General features: G+C 39.9%; 1 protein-coding gene across 1 annotated transcript in view; it reads right to left on the reverse strand.

Moving 5' to 3' along the window:
* Positions 1-15251, reverse strand: part of LOC119408192 (ubiquitin-like-specific protease 1C) — a gene marked incomplete in the record, with an annotated part of 39133 nt that overhangs the window by 8529 nt on the left and 15353 nt on the right. The window contains 6 exon segments of the mRNA XM_037675033.1: positions 290-373; positions 1457-1594; positions 2773-2850; positions 4224-4271; positions 11331-11478; positions 13859-13970. Coding sequence (XP_037530961.1) covers positions 290-373; positions 1457-1594; positions 2773-2850; positions 4224-4271; positions 11331-11478; positions 13859-13970 — 608 coding nt within the window.

The raw sequence follows: 15251 nt of genomic DNA on the forward strand, positions 1-15251 counted from the left end.
ACTCCAAACACCCCGAAGCCACCTGCAGTCACTCCAAACACCCCAAAGCAACTTGCAGTCACTCCAAACACCCCAAAAAACCTAGCAGTCACTCTCCAACACCTCAAAACACTCAGCAGTCACTCCAAACACCTCAAGACACACTGTAGTCACTCCAAACATCCCAAAGCACCATGCAGTCACTTCAAACACAGTAAAACACATTGCAATGAGATTCCGTTCCATCTCCTTAGCAAGTTCAATAAAACAAACAAAAAAAACTAAAACAAATCACAACAGAAGCATTTACCATTTTAAAAAGGCCTTTCCACCCAGTCAAAAAGTCTTGTTTATCCTTTTTGATGGCTTCAGCTTGAAGATACTTGAAAATATGCTGAAAAGTTAAACAAAAGTAAATGAAATACATCAAGTACACCAACAACATGTTTTAATTGCTAATCCATGTGCTTTACAAAACAATCTGTGCCTCATTTACCCATCCACACATCATTCATACAGCACTGGGAGTCCTGTCAGTCAAAAGGTTCAAGATTCTTTATTGTCATTCGTATCACACGTGGAATGAAGTGGAACGAAATTGTGTACATAGGGTCCCACCCACACCCAAAAACAGCAAAAACACAAAGTATTAAAAAAACAGCATATGAGGATCTAAGATATATGCTAAACACTAATAACGTAAAACAATACGGTATATATATATATTTTTTATTTTTTTCATTTACCCTATATTTATACAGGTAGTCTCATTGAGTCACAAGAACTCATTTTCAAGAGAGACCTGTTTAGGAGCAGATGGTGGGGGTTAAGGGCCTTGCTCAGGGGCCTAGAGTGGGGCGAATGAGGGTGGAGGCAGGTGTGGATGTTTCAGCTTTTCCACCCACATTTTGACGTTGGCAGTACCAGTAGTTGAACCTGCAACTTTCCGATCACAGTCCCATCTTCTAACCTCTGCGCCACCACTCCCCCATATTAAACAGCAGCCCGAAGATGTGGGCTGCTGAAAAGACGTGGATATTGGATAATTTCAGGTAGATTATCCAGAGTGAGGGACAACTGGAGGGAAAGGGATTACCTTACAATGATCAATAATGTCAACATAAATTCTTTATATGCAAATGTTGGGTCTTTTAAACAATTCCTATTAAAATATTTTAAATATATACTTCATATAGGGGCCAAGATAGTGTGAAGGTGATAGTTCTTGTTGGCAGGCCTCAGACTGATGAAGTCTTTTGGATGAAAGACGAAACATTTCTCCCAAAACAAAACCGTCCAGACGACCTGATTTAACCTTTTTTATTGTGATTTATGTACCTTGATGATTGAGCTTACAATTTTTATTTTATTTTTTTACAAAATTATTATTATTATTTTTACCATTAGTGTTATAATAGCACATTTTAAAACATGTGTCAGTATCAGAGTCTCTGTTGGTGTGTTTGTCTCGTCGTACCTTTGGACAGCGCCTGTTGAGGGTCCGCTGAGAGTCAAAGTAGGTAATGGTTCTACGAGAAATGTCCACACTGACCAGTGACCAGTGGACCTCGAGGTGAATGGGAATCAACAACAAATCCTTCTGAAAAATTTCAACCTGACATCAAAGGAAAGAACAAATTTAGTAAAAGGAGCAATTAAACACCTGTCTTTAAGGAATAAAGATTCTTTATAAGGTCAGTAAATTGAATTAAATGTGACATCAACCTGAAGTTATGAACTGCACAGATACCAGCCTTGACTGGGCCTAAAAAAACCGACTAAAGCACAGCAGCATCTTTACAAAATAAAGTTGGCAGAGAAATTCAAAATAATGCTGGAAACGTTCTCAGTTTTCCTACATTTAATAATTCCCAAAGAGAGATTACATTTTTAAACTCCCTTCAAAATAATTGTATGATTTCTGCACCGTTAAGCTAAATGCGTTTCATAATTTCTACTGTAATCACCTGGAGCCACCTGTATGCACAAAAAGGTTGCTTGTGTCAGGTTCCATGTGCACGTCAGGATGCATCAACATGAATGTGTGAAAGTGACCTGCCATGACAATGTGATTACCACCACACGTTTTCGGTTGACAGTATAAAACTACAAAGTACTAAAACTCACCTAAATACACCAGAATACAACTCCATTTGGTTTCAATGGACTGGTGTACACTTTTCAGAAAATAAATAAATTTAAACTTAAAAAAAGCGTACATTTTGTATGCTTGTGAAAATGTTGAATATTATGAATGACCCCTAAATTCTATCAAGCTCGCATAAAGTTGGAAATGCCTCAGCCTCAGAAGTGTGCCGCAGGCAGATCTGCACCCCCGGTTCAGTTAATTCAATGACAAGCGCAGCTTCCCACAAAATCACTCTTTGCACATGAGTGTCAACACATTTTTATGCCCACCACTTATTTAGGAGCGTCTCTGACATTTACAAAACCTTGAATTTGCTGCTTCAAGACATCAATTTTGATCGTGCAGAAAGGAGAATCTCACATGCAGGACACATCTGCATTTACTTGCATATTTAAATGGAGGCGTGCCAGGTGAGGTATCGCGTGTGCATAGGTCCATGCTCGTTGGGGTATTATGAAGGAAAGGTGAGCAGAAACGTGGATGCACACGGTTTGATAAATCTGAATATTTCAGGGCACTTTTTTAATTCGGCCCCTACGCCAGAGTCACATTTTTATACACAAAAGAATGTGTCGTTCTAATGTTAGCAGGAGTAAAATCCCTGTAATGAATAGAAAAAGTGTCATGGTTCTGGTTGTACTTACATTTTTTGTCCACCGTTTAACTCCTTCATATCCTTTTGTTCTTAGCTTATCATAAAAGAAGCTGTTAAAAAAGTGGACCTGAGGACAACATAAAAACAAAAAGCAAACAGAAGCTGTGGTAAAGGACATTAAATTATAATGTGTGCCAAACACTCATTTTACTCAAATGGACATATAAATTCACATTTATTTTCAATATTCAAACAATAAAGTGAAATATAAAAATGTGTTTCTGGATGTAACCATCAAGTTAAACAAGTATTATTGAAGGTTTATTAGTAACATTCTACCAAAGTGTCTTCATCTTTTCTTTAAATGTTTTAAAGAAATGTCTGAATGTGAAACATTTTGTGCTTTCACGACCAGTTTACTGATTGTACACAACAGAGAAGGGTTGAAAACTGTTTAGATATATATTTTTTAAACAAATTCAAAATTAGAGCCCGACCAATAGACATTTTGACTATAGCCGATACAGATACTGGGAGGGGACGGCGACCGCTGATAACCAATATAATGGCTGAATTTTATTTTTTAGCTTTGTCCACTCAATCTAAGTAAACAGCTACTTTTAAACCTGTTTTAACACTTGAAGTCTTGAAACATCTTCCTAACGTGCGTTCATATTTTCTATCCTACACTATTCTCCATAAAGTTATCAAGTGTGTTACAAAAATATAAACTAAACAAAGAAACACTCTTCCTGTTCATTGTTTCAACAGTCGGCTACTTATGGTGAAGGTCTAATTAACATTGACCGCAGCAGCATTTGTTTTTTCTTTGTAGAGAAGTAGATTTCAGACAAACATTTCATTGTGGACAACAAAGATAAAGTTACTAATCCTGATATATTTTACCTCTACGTTAGATTTACTGTTCTGGATAAAGTTTTGCAAGGCATTAGCCTATGCTAGGCTATCTAAACGTTAGCTTAGGCATGTAGTGGGTTGGAGGATTAAAGATAATTTTTATTTTTTATTTTACAGATGTTAAAATAAATTTACCATAAGCCATTCAGCAAAATACGCTACGCAGTATTTAGTTGTTCGCTGCTTCGACAGTGCTGTGAGTCAAGTGAACGGCCATGACTTGAAAGTAGTCTGCATGCGCCCTCTGCTGGATACATTGTACAAGTATGCCATTCGCCAGTAAGAACACGGCTTGTTCCCACTGTTTTAGGAGTGAACATTAGAAGTGTTTATATCGGGGCACAACGGGCCAAATATCAGATACAAAATGTCCTTAAATGCCCATATCGGCCTAAAATATCGGCCTCGCTGATATATCGGTCGGGCTCTTATAAAAAATTACTTTGCAGTCTAAGTAATGTAAATAAATGCTCATCTTCAGCCAGTTGCTGGCAGAAAATAACTTGATCTTAAATTGGAACAGTCTTCCAATCATTACCGAGAGCATCTCAGTTAAAAAAGGCATAATAAATTAATTCTTACTTTATCAGGAACATAATCCATGACCAGGTCTCCATACATGTTCATTACCTGCACAAAAACAAAATGATAAATATAATCTACAAACAGATCAGGGTTCCCTCTTTTAAACATGACAGTAACATGCATTCTGGCTGACTCAGTCACAGGTGGACTTGTAAGTACAACTGTTCACACCTGGCACCAATTCAGATTCAGATTTGTCATTCATCAGCATGTCTGAGACATGGATGAAATATGTTTCCAAGCCAACCACTGGATAATCAACCATTCACACTTTCTCTCACACCTAGGGATATTCAAGCCTCTTTGTCGTTGATGAGTGTGACTCCACTTGGTTCTCGTCTAACTGGTTATTCTCAGGTGTAGGTGAGTTTCCACTGCGACTTGTTTCCTGCTCTATGGTAGCTTGGTGGTCAGTGCTGTGGTCTTGTAATTAGGGATGGGGCCAATCCGATCCAGTATCCGTATCGGGCTCCGATACCAGCAAAATTTACGTATCGGATTTTTCCGAACAAACCTGCCGATATTTCCGATCCATGATGCATGTTGGCTTCAAACTATGGAATGGATTTCCTGAACGGAGGCGTGTCTCATGAACCCAGAGTAATAAGACCCGCCTCACATTCAGGAAATCCATTTCATAGTTTGCAGCCAGCTACAACGTGCAGCAGCACTGTGGCTAACAGCTAACTAACTTTTCATTGAAACATGTCCACTGTGTGGAAGTATTTTACACTAAACACCACAAAACAAGACAGCAACGTGCAATGGCTGCAGAGCCATAGCACCACATTAAACCGTGATAAAGTTAGTTTTACGATGGACATGCAAGCTCCGGGGCTTCAGCAGTCTATTATTTTCGTTCAGTCCGGAGAAGGCAGTCTGATTTCAGTCAGCCACTCTCAGTCTGTCCGTGTCTGAGGAGGGGCAGACTGAGCACGGCTCTTTGTGTAGGTATATGCCATGAATTTAGCAGATGTTTAAAGCCATCTAATCACTTTAATATTCACTTTAAAGCTAGGGGAAAAAAACATGTTTTGTGTTAGCAGGAATTAATTCTAACTTTTAAACTTATCCAACATTAATAAAACTTACCTCATGTTGCCTTTTTGGACATACATGCATTTATTTGTACAAATTGTACTTGCCTATAGAGAAGAGATTATTACAGCCTCACATAAAATCAATAACGATGATGATATTGGAACGGGATCGGAGTAACAAAATGTGGATCCGTACATCCCTACTTGAAATCAGTAAAATTCACAACTCTTACACAGTGGGGCAGGGGGTTGGTTGTGGCTGCTGCAGCGGAGGCGCCCCGGAGCAAGGAGGACAAGGAGGGGGCGACCATACCATTTCTTTATGGGCTAGGTCTAAGACGTAAAATAAATTTGAAGCCGTTTTAGAAAAATCCATACAACTTTTTCTGTACATCTGTAGTCATAAAAAATGGGGAAAATTTTGTAAAAATTTACAGAAAATCCTTAAGACTTATTATTGTTGTCGCTGTTGTCCATTGTTGTCATCATTCTTTGTTAAATCAGGTCTCTCTTGTAAATGAGTCCTCGAGGCTCAATGGGATTTACCTGTCTAAGGTCGTTTTCACACCAGATGGTCCGGAAGACTCGGTTCGGTTCAGAACCAATATTCATGACCTTTTGTTTACATTTGAGCTGGTGCGTTTGCATTCACACTGCACTGTGCAGTCGAGTCAACCTGTTGAACCAACCTATTCCCCCGCTCGCCTGTGGGGGCGCTGCACCAAGAGCTACTGAAAGAAACAACACAAAAACCTCTGAAGACACGTCTTCTTCTTCTTCTGTAAATAAAAATAAAAAAGAAGTGGCATCAAGTTTTAGCAGTTTTAGGAGTTATATTTTGTCATTTTTCAAAAATGGACTTAGCATGAGCAGAAGATGAGACAGAAGACCATGGAGAATATTGTTTTTCACACAAGGCAGCTGACGGCTCCATATAAGGTCAGAGAAATGCGTGTTTGTTTACCCTGCGGAGCGGGGTCCGGTCTGTTTACATTCACACTGTACTCGAACCGCGCTGGAGTTCTCTTCTACCGGACCGAGACCTAGGTTTTAGCCCGGGCCAGAGTTCGCCTTTTTGTTCCGTGACAGAGTTCGATGGCGCGTTCACACCTCCCTAAACGAACCGGACTTTCTAGGAAAATGAGCTAGAGTTCGATTAAAGCGGACTAAACAGGGCTGGTGTGAATGTACCCTAAATAAAGGTTGAATGAATGAATAAGACTTGACATGTATGTGCTGGGAGTGTCATCCAGTGACGTAGCTCCGATAGCTACTCACTGCAATGGACAGCTCAGTGACAAAGGGTGTGGGGGACAGGATCCTGGGGTAAGAGAAAAAATGTCTCCATGCTTGGATTTCTAATCCAAAATACTGGTGAGTGGCTTATTGTGAACATTATGGTACATGAAGTGTTCTCTGTAAAAAACATAAGGTAAAGTCTATCTTAAATAAGCATGCACTGACACCAATACCAACCTTCAGTACATTAAAATCATTGAAACTAATCTCAGACAACTTGATGCATGCTCTATAATCCAGGTAGAAAAATCCAACAAAGTTCAGGCAGGTCCTCTGGATGGTTTCTTCTTGTTGTTGAAACGTTTCATCTTTCATCAGTCCAAAGAGCCACAAACAAACTCAGTCCTATAAATAGCACCTGAAGGTGCCTAATGAAGGTTCTCACGTTTGGAACCAGACTGAGAACTAGGTATGTAGGACTTGAGGTCTACAAACTTGCCTACTCCCTTTCTTGCATGAAATAGTTCATTTGAGCTAAATGTAGAAGAAAAATGAATCTTTGAGCAAATGGTAGCCAGGTCACAACTGTGTGAAACAACTAGTCAACATAGATAATTTATTTTCAAATAAATCAAAATAAAAATAAAAATCTGAGGTGTATTTTTATTTTATTTTAACATTCCATTTTCTTATGTGGAGGGACTGGGACCTAAATCTTGAACTGGAACCTGCTCTGGCTTCCTATATGGGGTCCAGTATTTCCTGGAAGGATTACATGTATGGAAATCCTTGAAGGATCACATATTACAAGGATTACATGCAGCGGCCTCTGCTCTGGTGATACATGGACTCTAATATTAATGCCACCTTTGCATGGAACAATGAGCCCATAACTCAGCTGGTGCCAGTCATAGAGACATGGTGCAGGACAACACAAGGTGTTGCAAAAAGTCCATTTCATATCTGTGACTGAATGACAGGTGTGAAAATCCTGGGGTCCTGTAAATGCTAAGCACATGGCAAGACATCCATCCCTTAGGGTGGTCTTTGTTGGACAAATGAAACCTTCCTGAAATGGGTGTGCACCCTCAGAAACCCAGTGGTGACAAAATCAAGCAACTGTGACATTAGTACACCCCACATGATGGTCGTTGAACTGTACAACCACCGAGCCTCAAGCAACTTCCAGAAATTATTTAATGACAAGTGCTCATTCTGGACGTGCTGAATCAACTCCAAACCTGCTCTGCACAAGGACTAAATTACACCCAACATGAAAGGTTTGATTAAAGGGATTGTAAGGTAATTTTTAAAGGCATGTTTAGTCAAACAGTTACAGTGCCTTGTGAAAGTATTCGGCCTCCTTGAACTTTTCAACGTTTTGCCACATTTCAGGCTTCAAACATAAAGATATAAAATTAAATTTTTTTGTGAAGAATCAACAACAAGTGGGACACAATCATGAAGTGGAATGAAATTTATTGGATGTGTCAAACTTTTTTAACAAATAAAAAACTGAAAAGTGGGGCATGTAATATTATTGGGCCCCTTTACTTTCAGTGCAGCAAACTCACTCCAGATGTTCAGTGAGGATCTATGAATGATCCAATGTTGTCCCAAATGACTGATGATGATAAATAGAATCCACCTGTGTGTAATCAAGTCTCCGTATAAATGCACCTGCTCTGTGATAGTCTCAGGGTTCTGTTCAAAGCGCAGAGAGCATCATGAAGACCAAGGAACACACCAGGCAGGTCCGAGATACTGTTGTGGAGAAGTTTAAAGCTGGATTTGGATACAAAAAGATTTCCCAAGCTTTAAACATCCCAAGGAGCACTGTGCAAGCAATCATATTGAAATGGAAGGAGTATCAGGCCACTGCAAATCTACCAAGACCCAGCCGTCCCTCTAAACTTTTATCTGGAACAATGAGAAGACTGATCAGAGATGCAGCCAAGAGGCCCATGATCACTCTGGATGAACTGCAGAGATCTACAGCTGATGTGGGAGAGTCTGTCCATAGGACAACAATCAGTTGGACACTGCACAAATCTGGCCTTTATGGAAGAGTGGCAAGAAGAAAGCCATTTCTCAAAGACATCCATAAAAAGTGTTGTTTAAAGTTTGCCACAAGCACCTGGGAGACACACCAAACATGTGGAAGAAGGTGCTCTGGTCCGATGAAACCAAAATCAAACTGTTTGGCCACAATGCAAAACAATATGTTTGGCGTAAAAGCAACACAGCTCATCACCCTGAACACACCATCCCCACTGTCAAACATGGTGGTGGCAGCATCATGGTGTAGTAAAGATGGGGGACAGCTTAACTGTGGACACACGGGCCACTGAATGTAGTAGTATGTCAATGGACAGCTTTGCTGTACCTTCACTACTAATTAATTATTTACAACGGGTTCTTTCTTTTTCAAGTTAAATTAATGCCATGTGACTGAGATAACTGTGTTCATTGTTTAATCAGTGACAGGAGACGTTATTTTCCTTTGACCCATCAGAATAAATGCGGTCATTTATTTAACAGAATCAAATTTTAACATCAAAACATGTACACAAGGATCTGTTGATCTGGTTCTGATTAATAAAACTTGGCACGCTTTACTAATAAGACAACAGAACATTTCTGAAGGCATCTAGATGGATTTACTGGCAGAAAGATTTACTAGAGGAGTTATTTAGAGGAAGATGGATGAAGGAAAGATGTAGGTTTGTGTTGACCAGAATTAGCACGCTTCTTTCAACACCAGCTCAAACCTCCGGTACAATTAGTGCGCGACACTCGTGACGTCTCTTTACCTTGGCAGATGAGGATCAGCTCTGGTATAGATGTCCCGATGCACGCTACCTTTCCAGCGTCTCCGGTTAAAGCGGCTGGTCATTGTCAGAAGTCGTGTCGATTTACTCCGTTCAACAAACAGGCTTCCTTCGAAGTTGTAGGCGTTACGCCCGGGTGAGTTCACAGCAAGGATCTGTGACTCCGTCAGAGATTCCACTCAGAAGTGGAAGACTCCAGAAGGCTTGAGAAGACTCCATCAAAGACTGACTTCGACTCAGATCAAAGACTGAAGAGTCGAGAAGACTCCATGAAAGACTGGTCCAAGACTCCAGTCCAAGACTGAATAGTTCCAGGAAGTGTGGACTTTTTAAAGAGTCCTCACTTCCGGTCACTTAGTACTTCCGGATTGGTTGAAACAACCAACAGGGGGTGGTTCTAGTGATGTCAGAGGGTTATTAAAAGTCAAGAGAGGGTGCAAGAATGTTTAGGAAAGTTTAGTATAGACAGAGAAATGTTTTGAAGAAGTGAGAGGAACGCAGATGCCAGTGGCAGTTATTTACTGTCTGCTAGGTTTAAAAACAATACAGTTCGTTCTAATAACTCGTTCTCGGACTGTCTCTGACTTTTGACCGACATCACTGACTTCTCATTCAGACAGAAGATCAAAATGCATAATTACTTTGTAAATAGACATTTAACTTGATTTCTAATTTAAATGGTTTAAAAAAATCATTAATACTGTTTCACAGTTGATTTAAAATGAGTGGTTCACTTCAACATTAGAAATGATATGAACTAAACACACTTTTGATTATCAAGATATTGTAAAATAGTAATGATAATATAAAAAGAAGAGTGTTCTTTCAATTGATTAGTTCAGGATACAATTAGAAAGTCTCTGGATGAGCTAATTTGTATTTCTGGATTCAAATCAATGAAATAACAGTTCCTGTCCCATGAAGGTCTTCAGAGACAGATTTTGGTCGGAGGCCTAGTTCACTACAGTGGTTTGGGCCTGCTTTTCGTCAGCAGGGACAGGGAAGATGGACAGAATTGATGGGAAGATGGATGGGGCCAAATACAGGACCATTCTGGAAGAAAACCTGTTTGAGTCTGCAAGAGACCTGAGACTGGGACGGAGATTTATCTTCCAACAAGACAATGATCCAAAACATGAAGCTAAATCTACAGTGGAATGGTTCACAAATAAACGTATCCAGGTGTTGGAATGGCCAAGTCAAAGTCCAGACCTGAATCCAATCGAGAATCTGTGGAAAGAGCTGAAGACTGCTGTTGCAAAGAAGAATGGGCAAGAATTTCAGTGTCTCCATGTGCAAAACTGACAGAGACATACCCCAAGAGACTTGCAGCTGTAATTGCAGCAAAAGGTAGCACTAAAAAGTATTAACGCAAGGGGCCGAATAATATTGCATGCCCCACTTTTCAGTTTTTATTTGTTAAAAAAGTTTGACACATCCAATAAATTTCATTCCACTTCACGATCGTGTCCCACTTGTTGTTGATTCTTCACAAAAAATGTACATTTTATATCTTTATGTTTGAAGCCTGAAATGTGGCAAAAGGTTGAAAAGTTCAAGGGAGCCAAATACTTTTGCAAGGCACTGTATCAATATACAGTTAGTAATCATCAGCCATAAAGCATGAAGTGTGGAGAAAAGGGCAGAACTCTCTGCCGAGGTTCGGCTAATGCCTAAAGGTTCCAATTTTCTACTGCCAGGCTTAAAACTACTCTCCCACAAATGTCATATCAAAGTGAAAGAACATTACATTAGTCAATATTAAACTTCAATACTTTTTTCATGACAGTTTGTCACCATTTTCTCAACTGAACACTCGTGTTACTACATGAATGTATGTTTGCTGAACTTAGAATGAAAATTATCCAATTATCCCTTTTTTAATCAGTGGGTGTAATTAATGTTTCTAATATAGGTTTCCATTTCAAATAAATCCGTATTTTAGATTTTTTTTAAGTGTTTTTGCATATTGTTTAAAGTTTGTATTGATGTACCTGGTCATTAAGCCAGTTCTGTCCATACAAAGTGCCCAGGTCATCCATGGTCAAAACATGGCGCTTGTAGTTGACTCTGAAGGTTTTGGCTACGGCCGATCCTGATGAACGCTGGAAAGACTGGATGAGATGTTGGACCATGGTTTTCCTGATTAAGAACAAAATAAGTAGATTAGTGTTCTGGTGTTTACATATTTAACCATGTGCTCCCCTGAAGCATTTCACAACAACCCATCTATGCTCTGACAGTACAGACTCCTCAATGTATAATCAAAATATAAAAGCTTTATGAGAAAATAATAAAAATAAATAATTAAATTAAAAAAAAACATGGGAAACGACTTTTGCTGGACTGAAACGAGTACCAGCCCGTTCAACTGTGGAAATGTTTTCTCTCTCCCTGAAATGCAGTTTCAGTTTTATTCTTAATATAACCAAACACACCTTCACGAAAGTTCCTCTTTTGTCTCATCGGTCCACAGAATATTTTCCCAGAATTTCTGGGGATCATCAACATGTTTTATTTTTGGTAAATGTGAGACAGGCCTTTGTGATGTTCTTGCTTAAAGTCATCTATCAGCTGGTTTTGGTTTTTGAACTCTCCCCAGAGACCATTTCTGTCCATTTTTTATTGGTAGATCCTGAACTGAGGCAGTGAGGCCTGCAGGACTTCAGATGATCTGGGTTCTTTTGGGACTTCCTGTTTGTGACGTCACTGAGCTCTTGGGAGTCATTTAGATCAGGGGTCCCCAAACACTGGGCCATAGACCAGTATCAGGCATTGGATCATTTGGTACCAGGCCGCGAAAATAGTGGGAAGGTTTGTAGGAGGGGTTTCTAAAGCCTTACAATACATATAAATAATAAAACAAATATAACACCGCTACTTCCCAAACTCTCACCTATCGCGGGGGTCTCTGTAGAGTGAAATTATAGAGGTACTAATTAAATTATATATGATACACTTTATTTACAGGTCTCTCTTGTAAATTAGTCATCATGAGACTAACCTGTATAAATAAAAGGTTGAATGAATTAAATTTATTGCGTTTTGTCACGCATGTGACCTCCCCTCAAACTCGCACCCCTGCCACTGGTCTGTGGAAAAACTATCTTGCTTAAAACCAGTCTGTGGTGGAAAAAAGGCTGGACACCCCTGATTTAGATCATCCAGCTGCTCCTGGAAAGGTTCACCACCATTCCAGGTTTTCTCCATTTGTGGAAAACGCAGTGTTTCCCCTACCATTATACAATATATATCTCTATTATATCCCTTCCCTCATGCTAAACCTCACACTGCCCCCCCCCCCCCCCACACACACACACAAACACACACACACACTTGAAAACTGTCATTACAAACAGCGCACGTCTCAGGATGCGTCTCTGTCAGGTGGTCTGTGGTTGAGCCAGGAAGAAGGGTTTCCTTCATAAAAACAATTGCCAAGTCCCTGAAGAAGGGCGCAGCCGAAACAAGATTTATTAATTTTTTTAACCATGAGTTACTTGGAAATTAATTTTTTACCTAAAGATGGGGTGGCTTAGATAACTTTTTTCCTCCTAATAAATGAACTTATTTAAAAACAGCATTTTGTATTTACTCAGGTTATATTTGTCTTCTGATCTGAAACACTTCAGTGAGACAAAAAGAAAGCCAAAACAGAAGGAGTGTGTTAGACGGTGAAGACGTTTTCACAGCACAGTGTTTGGGGAGTCCTACAAGAACAGAGGTGCCACGATTACATTCACATTGAATAAGCTTTTCCAAACTAGCAGTAATCCACCTGTGATCGAAAAGGAGGTTTAGGTCATTAAGTTTGTGCAAAATTGTATCGTGTGACCGTCAGAAATACTCACTGCGAGTAGCCTTCCGGACCGAAGCCGAAACGTTTCAGTTTCACAAAAAAAAAAAAAAAACCTGTTCAGATGACCTGACTGAAAAATGTTGGGATTGTATACCTGGATTATTGAGCATGGACTTTGTTGTTTTCAACCAGTTTAACACGACTGTCAACAAGGAAGAGGGCCGGCAATGGAGGAGGGGGCATACCAAAGAGACCATCTTATAACAAGCAGAACTGGTTTGTTCCACTTTGGAGTAAGCTGTTGGAGGAAGACTCAGTTTTGTTATGTTTCCTTGACTGATGAAGCCTTCCGGATCGATGGTGAAACGTTTCAGCACAAAAAAAAAAATTTGTCCAGATGACCTGACTGAAAAATGTTGGAGGTCAGAAATACTGTTTTATATTTTTAAGTATATATTTGCCACTTTGTGATTATTAGTTCCACGTGATGAAGATGTACTGCCTGAACCTTAAATCATCCAACTGTATTACAGTGTGTCCAGATGTAGATTTGAATTCATTTACAGGTCAAACTCTCAAAAAAGGAAAATATCAGGTGCTAAATTAATTGGAAATATTTGTCTTTCAAAATAACTAATCCCTAATGGTCAAAATATTCATTCAACCACCACAACCCTACAAACAAACAAAAGAACAAACAACACATACACACACACATCTGACCTGTGTGGATATGAAAATTTCTCGTTGAACATCTCCTGCAGCTTCTCTACAATGTCATCAACGTGGATGGGGATCAAACTGCCGTACTGTTGTAGAGACTCTTCAAGAATACCTGTAAAGGTAGCAGGAAACAAAACAATTATCTTCAAAATACTCTCATTAACCAATCGGAGTTGAGACTGTGGAAAAGTGCCAAAGCATGCTGCAGGGGCCGAGGATCAAACCCCCGGCTCCTTTGGTCGGAGGACAACCACCCTACTCGCTTGACCAAGCTATCTTTAAAAGTGTGTATTAGGTGGCATGAGAGTCAGCTCTTGTAAGTCTGACATGAGTCTCAAATAGAAAAAGATGGAATGCTCTCTGTTGTGTAAAGGCTCCAGTACTCATGCGTCCTGTCAGCCACGCAGAAACTGCATGCACTGTCCACAGAGTTGAGACTTCATACTCAAGCGTCCACCTTGAGCGGCTGCAGCCTGCTCCGCAGACAAGGGGCGTTTACCTTTGGGACAAATTGGAGTTGTCGATTGGTCATTTGCTGACACGCCTACTCGATTGATTGACAGGTCGCAAAAAAAAAAGAGAGCTGGCAGCACCAACCGCATTCTGTGTTTATATGTTGTTAATAAAAAGTTCTAAAAAAAAAAAAAAAAAAACGGGAGCGCTGGCCCTGCAGCCCACACATCAGACAGGCCCACCAGGAAATCTCCACGTTCCTGCAGCCATGCTGGACCTGATTTTAATTCTCTCGTGACAAATTCCTTCATTTTTAACAATTTCAGTCATGGCGTCAACAGAGAAGGAGGAAGCGATCACTTGCCTCTTGGCAAAAACAAACAAACAAGAAAAGGCCATTAAACCAGACCAGGGATGAAGAAGAGAAATTTAATACATCAGTGTTGCATATAAAAGTCTGTCGCCGGGCAGTTTATTGTGCGACACAGAGTACACGTACGTAAAAATTGAGCTTTGCATGAACACGTCCTGTGGACATCCGCTTTGAGTCTAATCCGGCACGCGCAGATCTCCACGGACTGACGTACGCGTGAGTATGCTGGAGGTTTAAGTCTTTGCTTTGGATAGCTTTGCTTGCTAATTTAAACCAATAACAGGATGGATGAAAGAGTGGGAGGGTAGCTGGATAGATGGGGGAATGGAAGGACAGATAAACAAATAAATGGACAAAAAGATGGATAAATGAGTGTGGATGGATGAATGGATGAGTGGAAGACAAATGGATGAATGTTAAAAGATGCACAGATTCTGGTTTTGTGGACCAGTACTGATTGTCTATATTTGCACAGCTCTGACCAGTCGATACAGTTTTGTTCCAATACACAGACTTCACACAAAGAACTATAACTAACAGAATATTTTTAAAAATCAGGGTTGCACT

Source organism: Nematolebias whitei, chromosome 1 (assembly GCF_014905685.2).
Source record: "Nematolebias whitei isolate Nwh7 chromosome 1, NemWhi1, whole genome shotgun sequence".
NCBI lineage: Eukaryota > Metazoa > Chordata > Actinopteri > Cyprinodontiformes > Rivulidae > Nematolebias > Nematolebias whitei.